The sequence below is a fragment of the Rhamphochromis longiceps genome, linkage group LG15 (assembly GCF_057381845.1).
Source record: "Rhamphochromis longiceps isolate RC_006_pf linkage group LG15, R_longiceps_female_GT1.1, whole genome shotgun sequence".
NCBI lineage: Eukaryota > Metazoa > Chordata > Actinopteri > Cichliformes > Cichlidae > Rhamphochromis > Rhamphochromis longiceps.
This window is the reverse complement of record NC_140571.1, coordinates 21,500,387-21,524,415: the sequence shown is the minus strand read 5'-3', so window position 1 is coordinate 21,524,415 and position 24,029 is coordinate 21,500,387. Positions and strand designations below refer to the sequence as shown.

At 39.2% G+C, this 24,029-nt stretch overlaps 3 protein-coding genes across 4 annotated transcripts in view; 1 reads left to right on the top strand and 2 right to left on the bottom strand.

The window, feature by feature from the left end:
• Positions 1–5,657: 5,657 nt before the first annotated feature.
• ttll2 (tubulin tyrosine ligase-like family, member 2) lies at positions 5,658–8,722 on the bottom strand. The gene is made up of 3 exons (XM_085382754.1): positions 8,501–8,722; positions 6,205–7,571; positions 5,658–5,979 (listed from the first exon to the last, which is right to left on the bottom strand). The coding sequence occupies exons 1-3, from the start codon at positions 8,720–8,722 to the stop codon at positions 5,658–5,660; spliced, it is 1,911 nt and encodes a 636-aa protein (XP_085238880.1).
• Positions 8,723–13,597: 4,875 nt separating this feature from the next.
• On the bottom strand, positions 13,598–18,230 carry LOC146652596 (zinc metalloproteinase nas-7-like). Its single transcript, XM_085382755.1, has 17 exons — positions 18,182–18,230; positions 18,067–18,105; positions 17,919–17,984; positions 17,416–17,466; positions 17,157–17,207; positions 17,000–17,047; positions 16,639–16,689; positions 16,390–16,440; positions 16,057–16,116; positions 15,886–15,945; positions 15,758–15,814; positions 15,347–15,393; positions 15,204–15,273; positions 15,014–15,128; positions 14,303–14,475; positions 13,821–13,902; positions 13,598–13,730 (listed from the first exon to the last, which is right to left on the bottom strand). Exons 1-17 carry the CDS (start codon positions 18,228–18,230, stop codon positions 13,598–13,600), a joined length of 1,203 nt encoding a protein of 400 aa, XP_085238881.1.
• A 2,483-nt stretch (positions 18,231–20,713) lies between these two features.
• igf2r (insulin-like growth factor 2 receptor) overlaps positions 20,714–24,029 on the top strand; it is a 47,760-nt gene continuing 44,444 nt past the window's right edge. For both annotated transcript variants that reach the window (XM_085381428.1, XM_085381427.1), the window contains exons 1-2: positions 20,714–20,937; positions 22,683–22,822. In XM_085381428.1, the coding sequence (XP_085237554.1) occupies positions 20,807–20,937; positions 22,683–22,822 (271 nt within the window). In that variant the 5' untranslated portion in view covers positions 20,714–20,806. The remainder of the gene's footprint in view (positions 20,938–22,682; positions 22,823–24,029) is intronic.

The following is a 24,029-nucleotide window of genomic DNA, read 5'->3' as shown; positions in this document are numbered from 1 at the left end:
AGAATTCATAGCATGGCCCAGCCAATTCCATTTTCTAACAATGGCGGCCGCTACTAATTTTAATATTACTATTATTAATCTTTCTGGGTCACAAAATAAAATTTTAAATATATTTTCAGACGAGAAAGTAACCGTGTAAACTTCAAATAGGCACCTAAAGAAAGCTCTAGCCGATCCAGGAGAGAAGGACAACCGCTGCCTAAGCGAAAACCTGTAGTGATCTTGTATGTGTCAGGAGTATCGGAACAGTCGTGACACATTTTTTCTAAACACCAGGTCTCTGTGGCTTTTAAACCCCAAAACACGCTGCGTCAAAAATTTGTCCACCCCAAGGATCGGGTCCCCCGACACAAACAGAGTAACATAGTGTACGCTGTTAAGTGCCAGGAGGATTGCCAGGATTTATACATCGGGGAAACCAAACAACCTCTGGTGAAGCCTATGGCACAACACAGAAGAGCTACCTCGTCAGGCCAGGACTCTGCAGTCTATTTACACTTACAGGCCAATTGAATTGTAGACATCCTGGACAGGGAGGAACACTGATTTAAGTCAAGAAGGCCATTTACGTGAAAAGGGAAAGACCATCTCTGAATCAAGGGGGGCCTAAGGGTACATCTTTTGCCATCTTACAATGCTGTGATAGCAGCTATTCCCCAACTCTCTGTGAATGGTACTCATGGCCCTTGATCAGTGGTCCTTGATCAATGGCCATTGATTGATGGGCTTTTATCAGTGACTGTTGATCAATGGTCATAACAATTTGCATATTAATGATCAAGGAACTGACCTCCCAGCCCACTGTTCATTCACTGAGCTAGTTTCAGTTATTGTGCAATTTACTGTTTATGAGGTTGAGGAAACCTGCAGTCAGCTGAGGCTGAAGAAGTCCTTGGATGACTGATGAAAATTTTCTCCCATTGAAAACGCTACGTCCAGATGAACAGAATCAACCTTTTAGGATTTATTTAGTTGGATGACTGAGCATGCATGAAGACAACCACAGTTTTGGTTCTTGTGCAGTCATTTCCCTTGTTGGAGAGTTTAAAAAAATGACGGTCTTGATTTTTGTAAAGGAGTCGCTCTCATGACTCATCAAGTGACACCACTCACTGGCCAAATGGTAATATTGAGGAGGGGCTCAGCATAAAACCACTACCCTTTTTGTTAAAAAGAGCCAGCCAGTCTGATTCAGTTTTCTGACAAGTGTTCCTCCTACTGAGAGGAGACATCAGGCAGGATACTGAACACGTTGGACAGATCGACGTTTGGCTTGGATATGGTTTGGTATCCACCCTAAACAGCTGGAGGCACAGGTTTAAATCTTGGCTCAATACATACTTCCCCAAAGAAATTAAAGGAACACTCTGAAAACACATGAGATCTAAATGAGAAAAATAAAATCATGTTGGGTGTCCATACTGATATGAAATGGGTAAGGTTTTAGAAACAAAAAGAAGAAAACAATTTGATTGTTTGATAAAAATTGTTTGATAAAATTTTCATTTCATTTATTGATTGAAAATAAAAATTAGCAGCCTGCAGAGGCCTGACCTCAAAAACCCACCAAAAATCTGAGTGAAGAAATGATGCAGCAGCCTTGTAGCAATTCAAACTGGTACTCACGGTGTGACGTAAAGCGGCAGTTAGACACAGCATGGCGTAAATCTGCACAAACATTTACAAATACGCTTGTACTTCTTGAAGTCCACATATGAGTCACACACAGTGCTCCTGTACATGTTTTAACAAGTTTACACTGTATGTTTGTCTTGTGACTGTGCATGTATTTCTGTGTGTGTGTGTGTGTGTGTGTGTGTGTGTGTGTGTGTGTGTGTGTGTGTGTGTGTGTGTGTGGGTGCGCAGGTCCACAGGCAGCAGGTGGAGGCTCTTCAGCAGCAGTTTAAACAGAGAGACAGTTTGTAATCAAATGGCAGCTGCTGAGTGAAAACTGCCCTAATTAGAAAACTCTGTTATGCCACACTGCTGACTAGTGGTCAGATTATGTACTGCCCCATCAACTACTGAATGCAGACTGGCATACAGCAGACTGTGAAGTAAAATACAGTCTGTGACTTTGTCTGATGTAAATGTATCACATTCGAAACAGTTTTTGAGTATCCAGAACTGTGAACTATTGTTGCTTATCTGAAATAAAATATTTCCTGACAAAATAGTGTCATAAACTATAGCAATACAAAGCTCAGTATACAGGCCAAAAGTTCAGTTTCTTTCTTTAATTTTTCACCTGTCAACTGTGTCTCATCCTCACTGCTCACTATGAATTTAACCAAAAGTCCTTCTAAAAGCATGCCTTGCTGACCGGAGAGCATCAGTTTGAAAAAATAATTTTTAAAAACCACTCAAAGTTTGATAAATTAGCCTCAAAAGATTTCCTTTGGATGGCAAAATTCCACATTAAGGCTTCAGCAGCATGATCAACATATCTGGTTGAGCCCATTACAGCACATTGTGAATGTCGAGCAAGCAGGAAAGAGAAACTATATACAGACAACCACAAGTAATTAGCAGAGTAGTACGTAGCAGGCTGCTGGACCACAGATATTTATGTTACCACACAGTTTAAACTGGTCTGAATCTACTGTGCACGTGCACGAGTGCAACAGCACCATTTGCAACAATCTGCAGCATGTCAGAATTATCCATAGAGCTGAAAGAATTTCATGGACAAGCGGCCACAAGCAATAATCACCTTTAGATTCACCTCTTCAGATTGTTGAACCTGATTAGAGCCACCTGATCAAAAGCTCATGCACATTCACTCATTTGCACAATCAGCACCGCAACAAACTCATATAAGGCTGACCTTTCTGCTCCGTTTGTGAGGCGTTCATCTCACAAAAAAGGAGATTAAAAAGAATCTCACACTACAGGGCTTTAAATAGTTTCTGATCTCAGCAAGCAAAAGGATGATGGGATTATCAGTGCTGTAACATCTCTCTGCTTATATATTGTGCTTTTGTGCCTGTTCTCACCTTCGCCAAGTGCTTTTTCAGAGAGAAATGACTGTAGTTCAGATATCTTTGTTGATGTCTGTGTCTTGTGTAAAATTCATGCATACTGAGGCATTTTACATGTGTTCCCAACAACAAATGGAACAATTTAAGAATTCATAGTATTAATCGTATTTAAATGTCAGATAAGAAATGAAAGTTCATACAAGTGGTTTTTATTCCTGGCATTGCAAACCCTAAAACTCAACACCAAAACAGTAGATAGCCACTCAGACAAGCTGTGCTTTGAGGTCACTTTTTTCTTAACCAGCTATTAACTGAACAAATGACATTGTGGCTTCTGTGGTACTGTTTTCCTGGTGCCTTTCAGACATTCATGTACTCTACAGAGACAGAGAAGGACTCACTTGTGTTGTTATGACTATTCTCCACGCTGCCCTCTGCTGATGCCACTTTCTCTGATAAAGAGAGATTTACTGGAAAGACAATTTTACATCTCAGAAATATATTAAGCATTTATTATTTGAGTAAGTATGCCTAACATGCCATGGAAGACAGGAAATGGACTGAGATACGCAATAATAGATTCCAAGTGTGTATCACGTTGCTGAATATGCTTGTTTTAATGTTTTTTCCCCCCCTTTACAACTTGTTTCTATTGTACAGAAATTCTAGAGTCCACCTTTGTGTCTGCAGTGCAAATCTTGTCAGTATCAAATTATCCAGGTATATAAAGGACTGTTAAGTGGTTATTAAGCACCCCAGCAATAATTTATGTGAAAGGACAAAAGATGATGTCAAAGCACTGACTGACCTCATTATAAGTTCATGTGGTGCAAACTGATATGTTCCCTGTGTCAGTTCAGTCGCTGCACAAACTTGATTTTTACTTCCCAAAGTGCATTAGTTCCTCACATGGAGCATAAAAACATGATTTAAAAATTTTTTTAAATTGCAGCAGCATAGTGTAAATAAGTCAGTTGACTAACATTTAAGCTAACGTTTCAAACTAATACATCAGATCCTCCCCTCCCGTGTCCATTATGTTTGCGTTCAAAAATCAAACCTAGTTGATTGTGAAAAACCCAGCCGAAGGCTTCATAAATGGGGTTTAACTAACCCAGTGATTGACCTCACGATGGCTGCATCTGTCTTTTATATACAGTCTGTGTGTAGAGCTGATCATGACACACATGTAACAGCTAGCATATGTAAGGTGGAGCTGTGGCAACCAGACACACTGTTAGTCACGTGGCGAGTCAAGGCAGATGTGGGTCATATCTGGGCCTTAACATTTATTGTTTTCTGCTTTATAGCGTAAACCAGAGAAATATCACCTACACATACAGTTTCCTTCTGATATTTGAAGCTTTGCACTGAGTTGTAACTCATTATTATGACAACAAGCAAACTCTACACAGAAAGTTCCCAGCCAGATGGTTGAGTAGAGCAGGGCGATATGACCAAAAATATTTATCACGATATACATTTGAAAGTTTGCGATAACGATATAACTGACGATATAATTGACACAAAATACTTCACAACTCCACAATTTTATTAGTGCAAAAAAAAAAAAAAGAACCCATCAATGTATTTTCACTTAAACAAGCAGCTGTTTTTTGCATTAAAGTTATATAAAAATTTAACAGTGCAAATGCAAATTCCTTGCTGACAGTTTAACCAAAAGGCATTTCCGGTGGAAATTGGCCGACATATCCTCAGCATAACCATGTATAATATCCACAAAACTTAAAAAGAGGTTATACACACACAATACGCCGCCGTGCCTTTTTCGCCATGTGCATATGAAAACAAAGGCACTGCGCATGCGCGTTTTACCCATATTCTATCGCGATATTTCATTTTCTTATCGTTGCATGAAATTATACCGGTATTATCGTGAACAGTATGACATGGCCCAGCCCTATGGTAGAGTCAAACTCAGGTCCTTCTTGCTGTGAGGCAATAGTGCTAACCACTGTTCCACTCAGCTTTAATGCTATATACCTGTCCTTCTGGCAACTTTGTAGAACTTTTGAAGCCTTAGTGATCTCCGTAGAAGTCCACATTTTCACCAGTTTTGTGCAGAACCAGATCAGATGCGTGAGAGCAGCAGAGTTCATGGCAAATCCCCTCTTTCTAATAGATGTTTTCAAAGTTTCAAACAACTTAAAGAGCCACAGTACATTTCAGAGCCACACGACAAAAATGTGTACATTAACTACTTTAATTAGAAAAGAGTCACTGTCTCACAGCCCATTAAAATATGTGTTCACGTGTGAGTCTGTCAAAGTCCACTACTAACCAATAACGCTTTTTTATAATCATAAAAACAATCAATCACAGATACGTTTGTCTAAAAGTTTCTTTAACAACCACAGGTTTTCGTGTGGGTCGTGTGTTCTAACATAAAAGCTAATCTTGTTCCCGTGACTACAGCATATAAAGAAACTCAATTTACCAGCAAATTTGATCATATTTAACATATAAATGAAATATGTTCTGATGCAAGCTACACAAAGGGCTGTAGGATCCTCACTAATGATGTGTTAGGTCAAATAAACAAACCAACCCAGAAAAAAACAGCCTATCAGAGCCTCCAACCCTAAAGAAAACAGTAGAAAAGCACCATGCAGTATAAGTGAGTATTCATTTACACCAGCTAGAGTATGCCACAGGTTAAGTTGATTTGAAGAATTGGCTGATCAATGGAGGATCTTTTGGTCCCCACAACAGCGAATCAAAGTCAGTATCAGCATCCTTATCTGCTGTCACCTTCTCTTCTCTCCTGCTCTTCATCTTGTGTCCTTTGCCTGAAACCAACTGTCCAGTTAGGCTCTGAATCTCCTGTAGGACTGTCCTTATGTCCAGTTCGTGCTGCGAGGCTTTCAGAGTAGCCCTGTTAAATGGAAACGTCCTTATGAAGTCTCCAACCTTCACTGGTGGAATATTTTGTCCATTCCCTGTGGTTTTCTCCGCAGTGATCCGAACTGGCTTTGTGCTGTGAACGTTTGAAAAGAGTCAATTGTCATCCCTTTTTAAAAATTTTTAAAGGTTCTCAAACTGGCTTCAGTTTTATGAATTTCAAGGCATAAAAATGCAATTTTCACCAAAATTGTAAAATATTCCAAGTCAGAAGTAATTTAAGTAATAGTAATAGGTCAAACTTTCCACTTTTAAAACCAACGATTTGGCCTTCGTTTGACATTTTGCAAATTTACAGTACCTGTAAATGTTTGGGAGCTTCCAGGACGCAGCAGGCCGTGTGAACGCTTCCTCACTCTCCTGGGTGTCAGGTGTCAAAGAGGAAACGTCTGTCTCTCCTGAGCGCTGCCTCTCAGCTTCAGTTTCAGAGTTGTCATGGTTTGTAACATCAGACCTGTAAAGAGACCCGTTGTTCATGAGGTACGATACAAGAGGCTGACGAGACTGTCTGTTCAACGCTGACTCATTTGTCCTTGAATCCTGGCCCAGTATCAGGTTTTGGGTCTGGTTGGTGTGGAGTTTGATAGCACTGGTGTTAATTATTCTGCATCTAGCTTCACGTATCTTCGATAATTCAAAAGGCGGAAGGCATCTTTGGTAGTTGGCTTCAAGGTCACGCTGTTTAAGCTTACCCCGTTTTGTCTTTTCAGGCTGATGAGACGTTTTTAGCAGAGGGAGAATTTGAGTGTGCGAGCCCTTGTTACCTCTCTTTTTCTTCTGATGGTTTAACGTTGAGAGCACAGGTGCAGACGGGTGGTTCGCCTTAAAACAAGGTTGCTTGTACCTATGTTTCCGATAAGCTCTGTCTCTTAAGCTGTCGGTCGATGTGTAGTTCATCATATCAATGACATCACTGACTAGCTTTTTCTTCACTGAAATATCAGCTTGGCAGTCCAGTGTGAGTGCAGGGCTGTAGTTGACCTCCAGCAGCCAGGGCTTAAACTTGGCATCTATGAGGATGTCAAATCCAAACAACTCCACACAGTTAGGACAGGAGGGCACTGATGTAGCAATGGCGAGGAGGGTCAGAGTGACAATGTTGTTGATCCTCTGCCACAGAAGCAGCTCGTTGATCTGTTGACTGTGGAGAAAATGTCTGAATTTGCTCATGGTCCACTTACATCCCCGGCCCACTCTTCCTTTTTCGGTTTTGTAGAAGGGACCGAACTTGTTGATGCTGGTGTTAGTGAGGTGAGCATACAGGTTATGCAGAGATGACAGGTTGAACTTCTCAGTGGCAAAACGCACCAGGCCTTCTTGATGAATGTACACAGTCAGTGGATGAAAGCTCTTCACACACACGTAAATCCTCAAGTCAAACTTGTAGCCGGAGATCAGCAGAGAGCTGCTAATGTACCTCTGAATGACAACAGAGCAATCATAAACCAAGTCTTTAATATCCTCGAAGATGAAGATCCCTCGACCTCTGGAGAGATCCACAGGCTTAAGTATCCAGTAGACCGATGTTCCTCTGGCCAGACGCAGTCTGTTGTACTCAGCCAGGAAGCAGGTGTAGTCATTGGGGAGGATGAAAGTGGTGGGACTGAAGTCATAGAGAGCTGAACCAAATGTTGCTTTCATTCTCCTCAGGTTGCGTGCCAAGCAATCCTAAAGAAATCCGAAAGAAATGCAAATAATTCATTTGGTATAAATTCAGGTTTTCTTTTTAAAAATTACTTTGTTGAAAATGATGTAAAATCTTCCCAAATTAACTAAAACTATCAACAGAATGTGAAGAGACAACCACTGACTTTATATCACAAACATTTATGTGGTGTGCTGAAGATATTTCAGAAGTTGAAGTCAAAGGGCAGTAGATTACCACTTTGCACCACAGGATCATGAGAAAGTGAATCAATACAACCTGTATTTAACAAGGAAAGTCATTAAGAATGTTGTTAATTGCATTTTCCACCAGAAAAGACGAAGCCTGTTCAGGAAATAAGGGCAGGGAAAATAAGAAATATCAAAGAGAACAGCACGTCTGAAACTCAAACACTGGTATAATGCTGACCCCTGGTGATAAAAGTTTAATCAGCAGAGGGTAACAACAAAAAGTACATTTCTAACGGACCTGTTATGCTCTTCCTTGTTGTTCTCATGTACATACTATTACACTTGGTTGAAGTTTCAGATGAAGTGAGCGTATGTACAAGTAGTCAGAGTCTACTAATCATCCATTTACAATTTTTTTTCTTTAATATTTTGCATTCCTGCCCAGATGGCACAGTGGTAGAGTAATTACCACGGACCCTCACTGCAGGAAGGTTCTAGGTTTGAATTTCCTGGCCCAAAATCATGCTTGTTAGTTGAACTGGTTGCAGATGTGTGAATCCCAGAAGTTATGCTTTGTGCTTTTCCAACATTTCAAGCACTGACGCAAAAAAATTTAAACAGCTCAAGAGCTGAGTTTTGTTGTACGAGAGTCGTTTACATTTCTCGACGTAGGAATGAGATTCAAATGAAGAGTTTCTTTTTCTGGTAATACGTCTGTCATGACATGAAGTTTAAAAAAAAAAATCTATGTAGACGTGCACCTTGCGTGTGATGCCAACAGTTTTAGGATGGTGGTTGAGGCGTTGCCACGGCAGCAGGTTGTGATATTGTGAGGTCTGAAATAAAGAGCCTCTCCAGTAAAGGTTCCAGTCTTCCTCCTCACGCTCTCCTTCATTATACTCCTCCCAGCCTCGCTCCAGAAGCACCTCCCTCACCAGCTCGGGGCCTCTGTCGTGCAGTCTGAACACCAAGGATGCAGCCATGCAGCATCACCCACTATAGATACAACAGAATAACGTCAGAATTTTATTGTAACTTAATTTAATAACCTAAGTTACATTAGCATTTTAGCATTTATAAAATTGGAGGATGTGGTGTGATATAAAAGGAAATTTAGCATGATAAAGTGCCATATAGGAGAAATAGTCATCACTTTATCAAATATTGGCAGACCATAAAACGTGCACGGATATCATCCAAAAAAAACCAACATCCAAATGCATCGCAAAAACATAAGAGAACCTAAAAAAAAATAGAGCTGTTTTCCTAAAACACTAACAGTTTAAGCTTTCCAGAAAGTTTTATTTACATTTGATCAAAAGGTGTCATGTCCAAAATTATTCATACCCTTTACAAACTTTCACAGTCTCTGGGAAAATCCAAAGTTCTATATTATTCCAAAAAATCCAAGATGTTCTAAAGCATCCTAAATACCCTGATTAATTGGGAATAGCTGTTTTAATCAGCTCAACAGGTGAAAAAGAGCAGTTCTCTGCAGTTGGCTTGTGGACAGTCATGGCTGGGACAAAGAAGCTCAGGGAGGACCTGCGGCTTTGCATTGTGGCTGTTCACAAGTCAGGAAGGGGCTACAAGGCCATATCTAAATGTTTTCAAGTTCCAGTGGCTACAGTGCAAAGTATTATTAAAAAATACAAGGTGTTCCACGCTGTGGAAAATTGCAGAGGACGTGGTTGGAAGCCAAAAGTAACACCTGTGTTGGCGAGGAGGATCGTGAGAGAGGTGAAAATGAATCACCACCAAGGCCATCCTGGTGAATCTGTGCTCTGCTGGTGACAATGTCTCTAGGCAGGCACTCCAACGGACTCTGACACTGCTTGGTTCCATGAATGCAGACCAAGGAGGACGCCACTTCTCCAGATAAGGCACACAAAAGCCCGCCTGGCCTTTGTAAAGGGTCATCTGGACAAAGACGACGACTTCTGGTCTTCTGTGTTATGGTCAGATGAAACAAAAATTTAATTGTTTGTCCACAATGATGTTTCCTTCATTTAGTGTGAAAAATGAGAAGCCTTCCACCTTAAGGAGACCATCCCCACTGTCATGTGGGAACTTAATGCTTTGGGGGTGTTTTGATGGACCAGGAACCCTAATCACAGTAAATGGCACCATGGAAAAAAGAGCATATATATCGAACAGGTTTGATTACACAGAGCTGCCAGATGTGCCAACTCAAATCTGCGTCAAAATATAAGCATCCATTTGCTTGGCATGTTGATCACAGGCACACCAGTGAGTTTGTGAGCAAAATTACTAGATTTTGAGTGGGAAAATTTCCACATCCTTTTTGTATCTTCTAGGCAAAATTCAACTACAGTTCAAAGGTTTCAAACAACGTTGAGCTGCCACTTAACAGTTTATCTCTTGGCTGGACACTCAGCACCTTGTGTGTAATCCAAAGCATTTACACGCTAAATCTGAGACGCCCAAACAAAACCCACACTTTGTCCACCGTCTGCCAAGAAAGAGGGATCAGACTGAAGCTCCAGTATGCCAGCTTACCAATAGGCTCCTATTTAAAAGGGGGACTATGCTGCATTCCAGACTTTGAAAACCTCTTAAAAACATTTGAACATATGATTGCTTCTTCTCACACAAAACAAAAACAGTGGCAAGGATATTTCCTCACAATGTTTGCAGCAAAGGACAAAATGCAAGAAAGTCTTCATCTGCACTGCTTAAAGAAAATGCACTAATGGATGAAAATTGAATATAAATGTCAAATTTACTGAGCTTACCTTTAAACTGAGTTGACTTTAAAAGCCGTTGTTTCCTGACAGATAAATGAAAGGTAGGATGCAAAAGTCTTTCTTCTCTGATCACGTTACCCACAGCTTAATACCGACAGGCTTCCTGTTCTCTTAGCTCCTCCTACAGACCAAACTAGACTCTCAGCCTGCTACTGTTGATCGTTGTGGATATATGAAGTACATTTAGAATACAGCACTGGATGTCTATGTTCATATTACACAGTCTCCTTTTCAGACTGGACAAACTTCCCCACAATACCTCCATCACTCGATGTCGAGTCATGACTGATCATCATATACAGCTTTTCAAATGTCAATATTGAGCCTGAATCGCTCTAAACTTTTTTGCTTGCCCCTTCTGCTTTTACAAATTTCATCTTTTGATTCTTGCATGTGGCATGATGCTACTGTAGTGTTTCTGTTGTTCATAAGAAGACGACCATGGTGGCAACAAAAGTTATTGCAACACAGATAAATTTGACTACTCTGCTTAGGCAACAGTTGGATTTCCATTTGTACTGAAGCGAGACCTGCAAGACAGATGGGGTGGGGGTCCAGAGTCTGTTTCAAGTACTTAAAAAAAAATTGGAAATCATGAAATAAGGATGACTTCAACTTACAGCGGGTAGTGCATTATAGAGCTGGGATCATATTTTAGGTTTTGAGTGTTTCCATGCTTCACCTTGAGGTTCTTTCCCTTTAAGGAAAAAGACAGTAATGGTTGAATAAACAGAACAAATGGCTCAGAAGTGCATTTTTTTGTTTATTGCTGCACGTCAGTATCCCGATATTTAGCCTGCTCTGGCCGTTTGTTTTAGAGGAGCTGCAATACCAACCATCCTGGGATTTACAAAGGAGTAAAGAAAATTAAATTAGTAAAGGAATTCATATTCTACTAATGTAAAGTAATCCAAGTCACTCAATGAACACCAACCTGCAGCTGAGCTGGTGGTATTCACAGTTCTATTGTATCACAATAGAAGTGTTAGAAATTCTTTAAGTCATCATTGTGTTCTAGCAAATCTAAAAATAGTGCAAGTGCATTAACTGATCACCAGTCTGGAGCAGAGCTGGTGGCATTGTGGGTGCAATTTTAAACAAAAGAAAAACAAATAAAAGCATAATCTCATATCATATTAGAACACTTAAAATAAGGGGAATTGCTGGATATTTCATACCGCATCCACTCTGAAATCTACATGCATGTAGTCTGCACCAACATCCAACCTGATGAGTATCTTTAGAAAAAAAAAATAAAAGGACACCAACTGAAAGTTAAACTTTAAACATAAATACACTTTAAATGTTACTGATTATAAATAAAAATAACCTCTAGAGCAGTGGTGTCCAAACCCAGGCCTCGAGGGCTGGTGTCCTGCAGGTTTTAGAGGTGTTCTTGATCCATTACAGCTGATTTAAATGGCTAAATTTAAATCAGCAGGTTTGGCCATCGCACACTAGAACAAAGACTCTTAAATAAAAATGAGAAAGGGCTACTTTAAATGCATCATGTTTTTAATTTGCAAGTTCATAAGCATTTTCCCTTTCCATTTCACAATCAATTCTACCCCCAGATCAGAAATAGGTCTGGGAAAATGTCCCTAATATAATATTATTTATAAATACACCCGTCTAGCGGTTAATTGCATGGAGGCAGGACCTCACAGCAGAAGCATACTCCATAATGTGTTGTACATTATATGTACTGTGGTATTTTTCAATTATTGTATTTACCAACATCAAGAAGACATAAGCAAAGAAAGACCACACAATGGTGCATGTTTAAAAAAGGAGAGTTTACTGGTCAAAATTATTTATTAAACAAATAAACCACTTTTTTTTTTTAAACCACCAACAAATACACGTTCAAAGCAACAACGGCAGCCCAATATCAGACAGAATTCCACTCTGCAGAGTGAGCAATCATTATGAAGCAGTTGGTTTGGTTGGTCTTTTGTGGATTCAAGCTGCTCTTCATATTTTTGGCCAGCAGATGTCACCAGAGAGGACTGTTGAAAAGCTTCGAGTAATGAACCGTTTTTTCAATACAAGCTTCAGAAAGCTTCATTTGGCCATCACTAATTATTAATATTCAGCTAAAAATCCACACTTTGTAGAACGTATGTTTTTATGCTGTACCTGTTGACATGCAGAAGGCAGCCAGCAGCCACAGAAGGCAGCAAGGAATCTTTTGAGAAAGAAAAGTTGTAAAAGCTTTTGTCTCTCGGATATATACATGTTACCATCTCCACAGGTGTCATCACTTCCACTGATTACAGCGTTGCAAATTACAATTAAACCACAAGATGACACTACATTATTCCTGTTTGGCTGTCATAGAAGAGACATTTTACAGGGAGGCGACATACACTCATTCTTGAACTGATATTATGGGAGAGACCGCAAAATGTCATTTATTATGCATTTGAGCTGAAGGGGAAACTCCTGAGATTAATAATTGATTTTTTTTCTTTACCCTTCTGAACCAATCTATAAAATACGCTGGGTATAGAATTTTTTGTGAAAGTGTCTTTTTATTTTTTTAATGAAAACATGTTATGTCATGTATTTGTTCTCTAATGCCCTTCCTATGTGGAAGTCATGGGAATCTAATGTGCTTGCAAAAGATGTGTATTCTCTCTCTCCCCCCCCCCCCCCATCACCTGTGAATCTGTCCAGTAAAATCCAAATAAACAACTACCTCGAACTCTTCATATGTATTCTGGAGATATGACTGCTTAAATGAATATTTGAATGATTACTGGAAAAGTATTTTAAAATGACTGCTGTGCAGCATAGTGATGTAGTGATTAACACTGTTGGCTCACAGCAAGGTGTTGGGTTGAATACACTAGCTGAAGGATTTCATATTTGTGTGGTGTCTCTCCACTTCCTCCCATGATGTAAAGATTTGCCTGGGTAACAATAACAACAGTGTTAAGACAAACTACTCCTGTCAGGCAGGAGGTACTGCAGTATCCGACCTAAGATAAGACCTGAAAGAAATTTCAGGGTTGCTTTTGTCTGTGCCACATTTACTGTCAATTCAACATGTAATGGTTATAAAATGAAACACGCAATTGTTTAGTTTCACAATTTACCACAGCTGTAGAGTTTATTCAATCTTTCTATGTCCAGCTGGCTCAGATGTTTCCTCTGACCTATCTCCACACCACTCTGCTTAGGCAACACAGTTGGATTTCCATTTGTACTGAAGAAATCCCTGCAAGACCAGGGGGGAGGGTAAACTTATCTGGAGTCTGTTTCAAGTACTTTAAAATTAGAAAATAAAATGAGGAAGTCGTCAACTTACCGCCCGTAGTGCATTATGGACGCGAGATCATATGGTAGGTTTTGAGTGTTTCCATGCTTCACCTTGAAGTTATTTTCTTTACCTTTAAGGAAAAAGAAATCCAAAATGGCATAGTTGAACATGATGCACCTACTGTATCACAATAATAGCCAAAGTAATTTCTTCATACTCAAGTTAATGTTCCTTTTTTGATGTGCATTACAAGAGACAGTTATAGTTCTTGTTTCAAGAAGATGAAGGCTTTGACAAGGAGGGACTGAGCTGGCAGGAGAGGATCTTAACATTCATGTGCACAAAGCCGTACTTTACATTCCATCAACACCACTGGGGGCATATTTTCCATTATACAAACCAAGAGGTCTCACTTTTACTGACCAAAGACTTCAATTGCATCCAAAGGAACTGGGCTGAGTGAACAATCTGGATACAACTTGTTTTTAACTGCATTACAACTAATGCAAAAAGCAAACAAGCTTGTGTACCTGCCACAATATTCTGCCAGTTCACTGTGACATATTTATCCCGGTCTTCACGAGTGTGTTCATGATACAGTCCCAGAGCATGGAGCAGTTCATGGCAAAGGTTCCCCACGGTGCACTCTGAAGCAAAGAAGAGCCGCTGGGCTCCTCCTTGACAACCAACGAATGAGGCACAGCTAGGTGCAAAATAAATAAATGTTAGAGTTCAACCACTCAGTTCTGACCTGAGATTCTCCCTTAATGTCTGAATATATGGATAATGGAGGCTGAAGCCAAAATGTACCAAATTGAATGGAACAGGCCTCAATTTGTGTCACAAACTAGTAATAAGATTAAATAATTGTTGGGTAGGCTTTAATGAGTGCCTACTTTATGGGCTTTCCCTTTTGCTGCCAAGCATGTTGTTTCCCCATCTATTAATCTTTCATTAAAGCTTTTCTTCCCCATCCCTTTCTAGTATCCAGTGTTCAAGTCTCTAGTGAAACCACCACAGTATAAAATGGGATTGAATGATTGAAGCCTTTAGAGACAGACCTGTAATAAAAACGGGAGTGGCAAAGGGCAGGCCCGCAAATGCTGGAAGTTTCTGATTTTCCTTACTGTTGCTTTGCCATAACAAATTGTTTCCAAGGAAACAATTTGTTATGGCAATTTCCTGTACTGCTTCATCTTTAACAAAATAACAAACCTACCCAGAGATAGTTGACTTCTTACCCATTGCCAGTCACAAGCTTCAAATAGCTCGACTCGGTGTCTCGTTTCTTAAAACGAATACATGTGACATCCGATATCATCTTAAAGGCAGCTTTAATTTCTGCCTCTCGGGAAACTGTTGGAGTCAAAACCAAATCAGTTATCATTCAGTAATCAAATATCTGGTCCTATTTGAGGGACAACAACCTACCCAGTTCATCAGTGATGGTGTAAGAGGTGGTGGCATCCGGCCACAGAGTGTGTACAGCATTTCTGCTCTCCTGCAAGTTTAAACATACAGCAATCAGCAGTACCACACAAAACATAAATAAATATAAAACCCCCCCATCTTACCGGAATTAGAATGTCCCCCTCCTGGACTGGCATGTCTTGATCAAACTCTGACAAAGTGCAGGATTTAAAAATCAGAAAAAGTAGTCATTGGACATGAAAATTAAGTGGTTTAGTGTGGCCCACTAATCAAGAGGCTGGTTTTTCCATCTGGAGTAAGGCTCAATTTTGTGATTGGCTGTTCCATGGCCATATGTGCAAGGCAAGAGGCAGCGAGATAAGAAAGATCCCACAACAGAGCCAGCTGATTGGACATCGATTAACTGAAATAGTGCTTGATGGGATCTGACTATCTCATCTGGGCTGGCTAAAGCATCTTAAATACTGTCTATAATAGGATGTGTATAAGTGCTAACACTAGCTAATCTGCCAGGATTGTGGCCAGTCTAATCTCATGCTATGCTCAAGTTTTACCTTTCAAAGTTTCTGCACTCTTATTCTTTGAAGATTCAGGTTCTGGAGCTGCAGCACCTGCAGACAGCCACATATTTAGAACACCTCAAACATAAAACCTGACAGTCTGAAGTCTTGTGAAAACAGACCTGGAGCAGAGCCAGTTGTATTTGAAGTAATGTGGGTGTCATTGAAAGATGTGGCATAGTCTGAAACAGAAACGCATTCAACGTCCATCATGTTTACACTTTTAAGCATGTACAAAATACTAATACTAAAAACTAATTGTGAAGATGTAAACCACAAAAATAATGACCAACCTGCAGCAGGACTGGTGGCATTCAGGGCATCAGTTAAAAATCGTGGACCAACTAAACCAACTACAAGTACGCACAATGTTTTTAAATCAAGAAGGATACAATTAATCTGCAGGAGCTGTCTGTCAATGTCTAATCTTAGAACAGTAGACTAGTGCAAGTGAGTCAAGCCAACACAAAACTGTAGCAGAGTCTGTATTATTGTGGGTGTCATTCAAATTTAAGGGATAATCTGAAACAAACATCCAATATTGACCATCTTTCCAATTTTTAAGCATGTACACAGTAAACTAACACTAATGGCCTTCCAATGACAAAGCAATTATTTGCACCAACCTTCAGCAAGACTGGTGATATTCAGAGCATAATTTAAAGGAGTTGCACCACCTGAAATATAAAGCACATCCAGGGTTTACATTGTGCAGTACAGATTCCATATAAATGACCGTAACAATACAAAAAAATAATAATAATCAAAGAATTTCACACACCAACCATCCTGGGATTTACAAGGGAGTTAAGAATAATGATGGAATTCATATTCTACCAATGGAAAATAATCTGAGTCACTCAGTGACCACCAACCTGGAGCAGAGCTGATGGTATTGAAGGTGTCATTTAAATATATGGCATTGTCTGAAACAAACATCAAGTTTCGCTTTTTGAACAGGCAGAGTTATATTAACACTGATGACTTTCCAATGACATAACCCACAGAAACACATTAGCACAAACGTTCAGCAAGACTGCTTGCATTCAGGGCATCATTTAAAGGAGCTGTGCCAACCGAAATGGAAGCAGTGTTTATAAAGTGCACGAAACAAAATACTAAATCTGTTCTTTGGTTATACATAACCATAGAAATGGTACAATTCCCAAAACAATTTTCTTAATTAGAGAAAGTAACAAATGTATAAGGGTGCTAGTGAATTAACCAGATGCCAACCTGGAACAGAGCTCGTAGCGTTCAGAGTGTTTTCTAAAAAAATATGATCTGAAAGGCAAAGACCAGTATTGACAATTTCCACTTTTAAGCATGTACAAAATATATTGGACAATAATGGCTTTCCAAAGACATAACTCTAAAATAATTCCGAACCAACCTTCAGCAAGACTGCTGGCATTCAGAGCATCATTTAAAGGAGTTGCACCCACTGAAATGAAAATCCAGTACATACATTTCATATAAATGACCGTAACGATACCAGAATCAAATATTCTGGGTTACTGGACAGCCATTGTATGCAGTGGTCCACACTAAATAATACCAGATGCACAACAACCACCCTGGAGACAGTTAAGTGGACTGGATTCATGATCTAGCAAATGAAAAATATTCTGAGTGATTCAGTGAGCACCAACCTGGAGCAGAGCTGGTGGTATTCATGGTGGGATTTAGAGAAAAGGCATAATCTGAAATAAAAATACAGCTAATATCAATGATGTTTCCACTTATTTTAAGGGTGTAAAGAACTTTCACCATATGACACAAATACCGGGGACCCATGAAGCAAAAAATATTCTGTCTGTAGAAACGTCTATTGTATCAAGTGTTAGAAAATCTTTAAGTCATCATTGTATTCTAGCAAATCTAAAAACAGTGCAAGTGCATAAACAGATCACAAGTCTGGAGCAGAGCTGGTGGCATTGTGGGCGTAATTAAAAAAAAAACATCACATCAAAAATCATGTCACAAGTAAGGGGAACTGCTGCACATCTCACACTGCATCCACCCTGAAATCCACACACACCCCCACACCCACACAAAAATAGGCACTAACTGAAAGTGACACTTTCAATATCTTAACTACATTTGGAAATGTTATTGATTATGAATTAAAAAACAAACAAACTCTGGAGCTTACCTCTTGGAGTCGCTGCAGTGGTGCTCTCATACCCACCCGTGGTAGTGGCATTTAAAGAAACATTACCTACAAAAATGTAGAATCCTCAGATTTGATATGTTGCAGCATATGCAAATCAAACATGCAAATGAATTTAATGAGCACCAACCTGCGAAAGGACCGGCGGGACTGATGGGAACACTGCCAACTACATACACACAAAAACATTATCACTATTAAGCTAAAAATCCATACTTTGCAGTACATATGTTTTTAGGCTGTACCTGTTGACAGGCAGAAGGCGGCCAGCAGCCACATAATGCAGCAAGACATCTTTTGGCAAAGAGAAAAGCTGTAACAGGTGTTGTCTCTCTGATATAGACATGTTACTGTCTCCACAGGTGTCATCACTTCCACTGATTACAACGGTCCAAACTAAAATTAAACCACTAGATGGTGCTACATTATTTTTGGTTGGCAGTGTAGGAAGAGACATTTCACAAGGAGGCGATATAACACTCAAACAATCTTGAATTGAGATTATGGGAGAGACAGCAAAATGTCATTTATTATGCATTTGAGCTGGATATCATGCCTTTTTTTAATGTGTCATATCATGTATTTGTTCTCTAATGCCCTTGCTTTGTGGAGGTCATGGGACTCTAATGTGGTTGCAAAATATATGTGTTCACCTTTTTGTCCACCTGTGACTCACCTGTAAATCTGCTGTCCAATAAAATCCAAATAAACAAGAACTACTTTTAAAGGACCCTCATAGCTCTTCAACTCTTCTTCATATATATTCTGGAGATCTATGACTGCTTAAATTAATTTTTTTTTAATGAATACTGGAAGAGAAAGTACTTTTAAATAAATGACTGCTGTGCAGCAGTGGTGGCGTGGTTAGCACTGTTGGCTCACAGCAAGAAGGTCCTGGGTATGAATACACTGGCTAAATTATTTCATGTTTGTGTGGCGTCTCTCCACTTCCTCCCATAATGCAACGATGTGCCTAGGTTAGGTTGCTGTAACAATAACAGCAGTAAATACCTCAGATTGCTTAGCTGGCTCTGAACCAAGGTTGTCAAACACAGGGACCTGAACCAGCTTGCAAACAAATGTAATCTGGATATTTTTGCAAAGGTGAATATTTTTTGGATTTCATTATATCTTCACTGTTAATTTCATCCAAATCACAGGCCTGAATTATTGCTAATTTTATAGCCTTATTACTGACAGAGGCAGTACCCACAGCCTGGTATACTAAACTAACAAATAACAGATTAAATGTAATAAACTGAAAGTTTATTACTTTGTAAACAAGTAAGTCTGACACCTTTCCCAGTTTCGTTGCTCGAGCATGACCACAAGATGGCGCAAAATGAAAACCTAGAGAAGCTTATGTAATTGTATTTAATGTAATTTGGTCCTGAACTGCAGTTTAGTCACAGCTATGTTCGCTATCAGACTGAAGGATGTCTCACAGTAGAATCCTCTAATAAATGTTGTCAATGTTTCACGAGTGGAAGGTTAGAAGTCAATGAAGTGACTTCAGAACAGGATTGACCTGTAAGACAAACTTCAGGGGCTAAATACTTCGAGTCAACCTCTTGGCTATGTGTCATGAGAAATGTCGCATTCATGTAACGTCGGACATACAGTGACGTATTTGTAACTAGAAAAATTCAACTTGTTTATTCTGTCACTTGGAGAATCACAAGAGTGATAAAATCTTTTCTTGTTGTTAATTCATTTTTTAATCAATAGTGATGCATTGGGGTGATAAGTAGGTTTGATAGGTACATACGTTTGACAGTTACAATAGCTCAAGTCATGATTGTGTGACATGGGTTTTTTGTTAGTGAGTAGCACTGTGTTGTAAATTTGTTCTGTTGTGTATTTTCTTGATTAACTGAAAAAATGATTAAATCTAATTCAGCCCAATTACAGTTTGTTTATCTAAAACTACAGCCCAACAGTCGTCTCAAGTCATCAAATGCAAATATTAGCAATTAACTACGGTTTAGAGTTTGTGAAGTTTGAAGTGATGACTTGGAAAAGAATCTGGTTCAGCACAGCGCAAAACAGTTACAATAATAACAAATGGTTAAAAAAATATGTGTGATTTTTAGTTTAAAGTGGTTTATTGCATGTGGGATTAAAAAAATATATCAATAAAACAACATCAGTAAGACACGTCATTTTTAGGATTTGTTGGACATCAATAAAAATATTTCAACACTTTAAAAAAATTACAATTTTTAAAAATCCATATAATGTCTTACCCTTTAACACAAAAAATCATGAAAATGAAAGAAGAAGAGTTGATGTGACTGTTGTTACTGTTAATGCTACTTGTTGCTAGTTTCCACATTCATAAATGTAAATTTACAATTACTTTCTTGCTATATGTCCTCACGTATGATCATTTTCTCGTTATTTTGTTTGTCCTTTTCTGTTTGACACATTGCTTTTGTTTCTATTGTTTGTTGGTTTGTTTGATTTGTTTGGTGTGTGGGGTTTTTTTTTGGTTTTTTTTCATTTGTAACCTTTCCTAATGGTTCGCTTGTGTATTGGCTTGCATGTTTACCTAACAAGCAGCAGATATCCGGGAGGAGACACAAATTCCTTCTGTGGCCACCTGTTGTGAAGAAGTAGGCAAAATTGTTTTATTACCCCTGGCTATTACTTACGTCACACTTGACACTTGACACTTTTTCACGCGTTTTCAGATGTCAGATTTTTCTCACAGACAGCGAACGCCCCTTCAGTCAACATCATGAGAGTCATGTGATGTCCTGTCATGTGATGAAGTCACTTCCTACTGATTTGGTGAGGAGCAGAGACACTCTGCTGTATCATGTCGTCTTAGTTAGGCTCCACAGACGTTACCCGGTACAGTAACCATCATGTTTGGGTATAAATGTTCTCGCTTCGAGCCTCTGAAGCTGGCTCTGTGGTTCGCGGCCTTTCTAGGCTGTTTGTTGGTTCGGTCCGGAACGACGGAGAACAACAGCCCGTGGTACCAGGACCTCTGCAGGTAACAACACACACATACACACCTTCTGGGGGTACAAACACTGCAGCTGCTGACAGATTAACAGCGTTAAAGGTGCAGCCGTTGTCCTCTCGTGTACACACATCGTCTAAATAAACTGAATTGAGAAATATGTCTACTAATGCTTATTTCCAGTCATAGGTAGTTTTATTTCTTATTTAGCAAACAGCCTAAATAAGTTTGATTCAGCTAGCAAACCAGTACAGCTGAATCAGACTACCCCTGAAACTCACATACCGTCGATGCTAGTTAGTTTTTCTTGTTCATCGAGGAAATAAGTGAAGCTTAGCTATAAATGCCGAAACGTGCACAAAACTGCCGTGCTTAATTGGGGAATGTTAAACCTTAACAACATTGCGTTTTTCTCACAGAGCAGCGGCGTATTTATATAAATAAACGCACCGGAAGAGAATAACAACATAAATATGGGAGTTAAAATAAAGTCAGCGTTGTCTCAGTAGCTGCTGTTCAAATATTGACTCAGCAATAAAGCGCAAATGATAACCCGGTGACTCAACGCTTAGGTTCAGCCTGGGTTAATATTACCTCGATTTGGCAGCTTCCGAGGACCTTGGTTAGAAACACACATGGCTTACAGTTAACTTCTCCCTTAGTTTCTGTTCCTCGTCTGTTCCTTTACAGTCTGGTTTAGGTCAATATCCGTATTGATGTGTGGGATTACTCCTTACGTTCAGAGAACACGGTGTATTTGTGTATTTTTTAGGTTTTACAGCACCTGTTTTATTAGGAAAAACATAATATCACACAATACCATATCACGTTATACCCAACAGGGGGGAAATAATGATGCTAATGATCAATTCATATTTTAATAAAAGTGAAAATGACAAGAGCATTTCTGAACTGTTGGAATTTTTAGTATACAACCATTAAATACTGTCCTCACTTCTGTGTCATAAAAAGATTACTTCAATATTAGTTAAAAATCAGAAGTGAAACCGTGTGTGTGTGTGTGTGTGTGTGTAAGACTTGCACATGTGTTTTCCACACTCACTGAAATGGAAGCATGGGGCTTTTAAAAATTATTTTATGACCTCCTCCTTTCTTATCTCTGTTTTTAATCCCAGTCGGTTTAATCTCACTTAACTCAGATTAGTCCATTTTGTTTATTGTTATTGTTACATTTGTTTGTTAAAGAAAAGAATGCCTTAAATTTAAGTTTTAGGTATTTAGAGAAAGGCATCAGTTATTTTCTGCCAAGGATTGAAGTGGTAAATTTAGAAGAAGATCATTTAAAACTCGAAGGCACGTTTGTATTTCTTGTTTTGTCAAATCAGAAGTCAAAGCTTCAAATTTCCTCAAAGGTTGCGTGATGGAAAAAGCTGAAAAACGTACATTTGCAAAGCACGAACCGTAATTTTTACATAAATGCTGTACTTCTGTGAACCACTAGATATTTTAAACTGTCATTTATATGTCAGTGTGTTTTTGCTATACAGATGAGTGTGATTTATTTTATAGGAGAAATAAGTAAAAGAACACGAGTCACAGTATAAATTTTTAAAGATTCATTTCCCATTTGTTCATTGTAACTATTTTAACAATTTTCAAAAAAATTTACAGCCCAAAACAATGACTTATCTTTATAGTAGCAGTGGAAATGATAGTCATTTGTTGTCCCAGACTGTAATTTTGTGGGGTCGGGGCCAACAAGCTCATTTCCTGGGTATCTATTTGCTTATTGTCTTCTATTCCTTGTCTTGCAGATATAAATGGGAGGCAATAGATCAAGATAATAAAGTGAGATATACACTAAAGCTCTGTGACTCTTCACCACCAACCAGCTGTGGAGTTGACACTGCCATGTGTTTACGAAACCTCACAACCAACAAAGAGCAGTCTGTTGGTGAGTTTTCTGTCTGCCTTGTTCTTTATGTGGGTTATAGTGCCCACCAACCTGCCCACTGTTTGTTAGCTGTTCCTCCTCTTGCTGTCCCATCATGCTGAAGAATGACTGTTCTGCACAAATCATGATTCTGGTGCAGGGGGTAAAATGCTCAGTTCAGTGTTTTGTTTTGTTTTTTAAACCTGTCACTATCATCTTAAGCCTGAGATCCAGTATTAGTATCCATACAAAACACAATCATCATAGCAGGCTGGCTTCGTGTTACTAACTTTCTACATACACAGCAGACTAACCACAGCGATCAACTTCTCTTTGATTTTCTTGTTGAATGGACAGGCAGTCATCTCACTCTCTCGGGTTATTTTCATGACTTTAGCTGATTAGCTGGCACTTGAAAAGTTTTTCATGCCAAACACTGCAAACTAAGCAAAACAACAAATTCACAATTCAGTTTGGGTGATGCACGATGTCATCCCCATTGAAAGTGGATGAGAGATGCTGATTTAAAGCCTGAAATGCATAATCCTGCATATGTTGCTCATCAAAAAAATGGATGACCTCTACCATACATTAAGATATGCTCCAGAAATGCCCCTAGAAGCACAAATGTGCTGGAGCGATGCAGTTAACTAATTTAAAGTAGAGAAGATGAGACCTACGTGCATGTATCAGGACACCTGTCAGCCACAGCAGCCATGGCTTTAAAGCTTTAAGAAGATCCAAATGGAGAAGTTATTCCCTATATATACGGATAGACCGTAAAGATGCTTTTTAGTGCCGTTAGGTTGGGTATACAGCTTGATGGCTGTTGGCTTTGAGGTTTTTGTCCAAAGGATTTTGAAAACTCTCAACAGCAAAAAGGGTGGAAGATGCTTCATGTAGTAGAAAGCTAACACAAACAGTCTACTTCTTGAGTCAGACTGTTCTCACTACAACCTACTGAGACAGACATCCGCCCACCACTGGTCTGGTTTTATTTGGGATCCTTTCAACAATAGTGTAAAGTGCCCTGGGATGACTGATCTTATTATTTGGCTCTATATAAACAGCACTGAATTGATGTCAGTAGGACAGCGTCTTGAATCACAAATCAGCCAGGCATGGCAGCATCCAGATGGCTCATTATAGTAGTATAGTGCTAGTAATATAGAAACTCAGTATGTTGTCTTCAGCGTGAATACAGTGCAATTTCCATGATAGTACTACA

Excerpts from the sequence above, each read along its gene's own strand:
- LOC146652596 (XM_085382755.1), bottom strand. The coding sequence starts at position 18,230 with ATGTCTTGCTGCATTATGTGGCTGCTGGCCGCCTTCTGCCTGTCAACA. Across the intron at positions 16,690-16,999 it reads CGCTACGAGCTCTGTTCCAG|ACAATGCCATATATTTAAAT; the intron begins GTTGGCATCTGG and ends TGTTTGTTTCAG. Across the intron at positions 13,903-14,302 it reads CTGGCAGAATATTGTGGCAG|GTAAAGAAAATAACTTCAAG; the intron begins GTACACAAGCTT and ends TTTTCCTTAAAG.
- ttll2 (XM_085382754.1), bottom strand. The coding sequence starts at position 8,722 with ATGGCTGCATCCTTGGTGTTCAGACTGCACGACAGAGGCCCCGAGCTG. Across the intron at positions 7,572-8,500 it reads CTGTTGGCATCACACGCAAG|GATTGCTTGGCACGCAACCT; the intron begins GTGCACGTCTAC and ends GGATTTCTTTAG. Across the intron at positions 5,980-6,204 it reads AAGCTCCCAAACATTTACAG|CACAAAGCCAGTTCGGATCA; the intron begins GTACTGTAAATT and ends AAACGTTCACAG.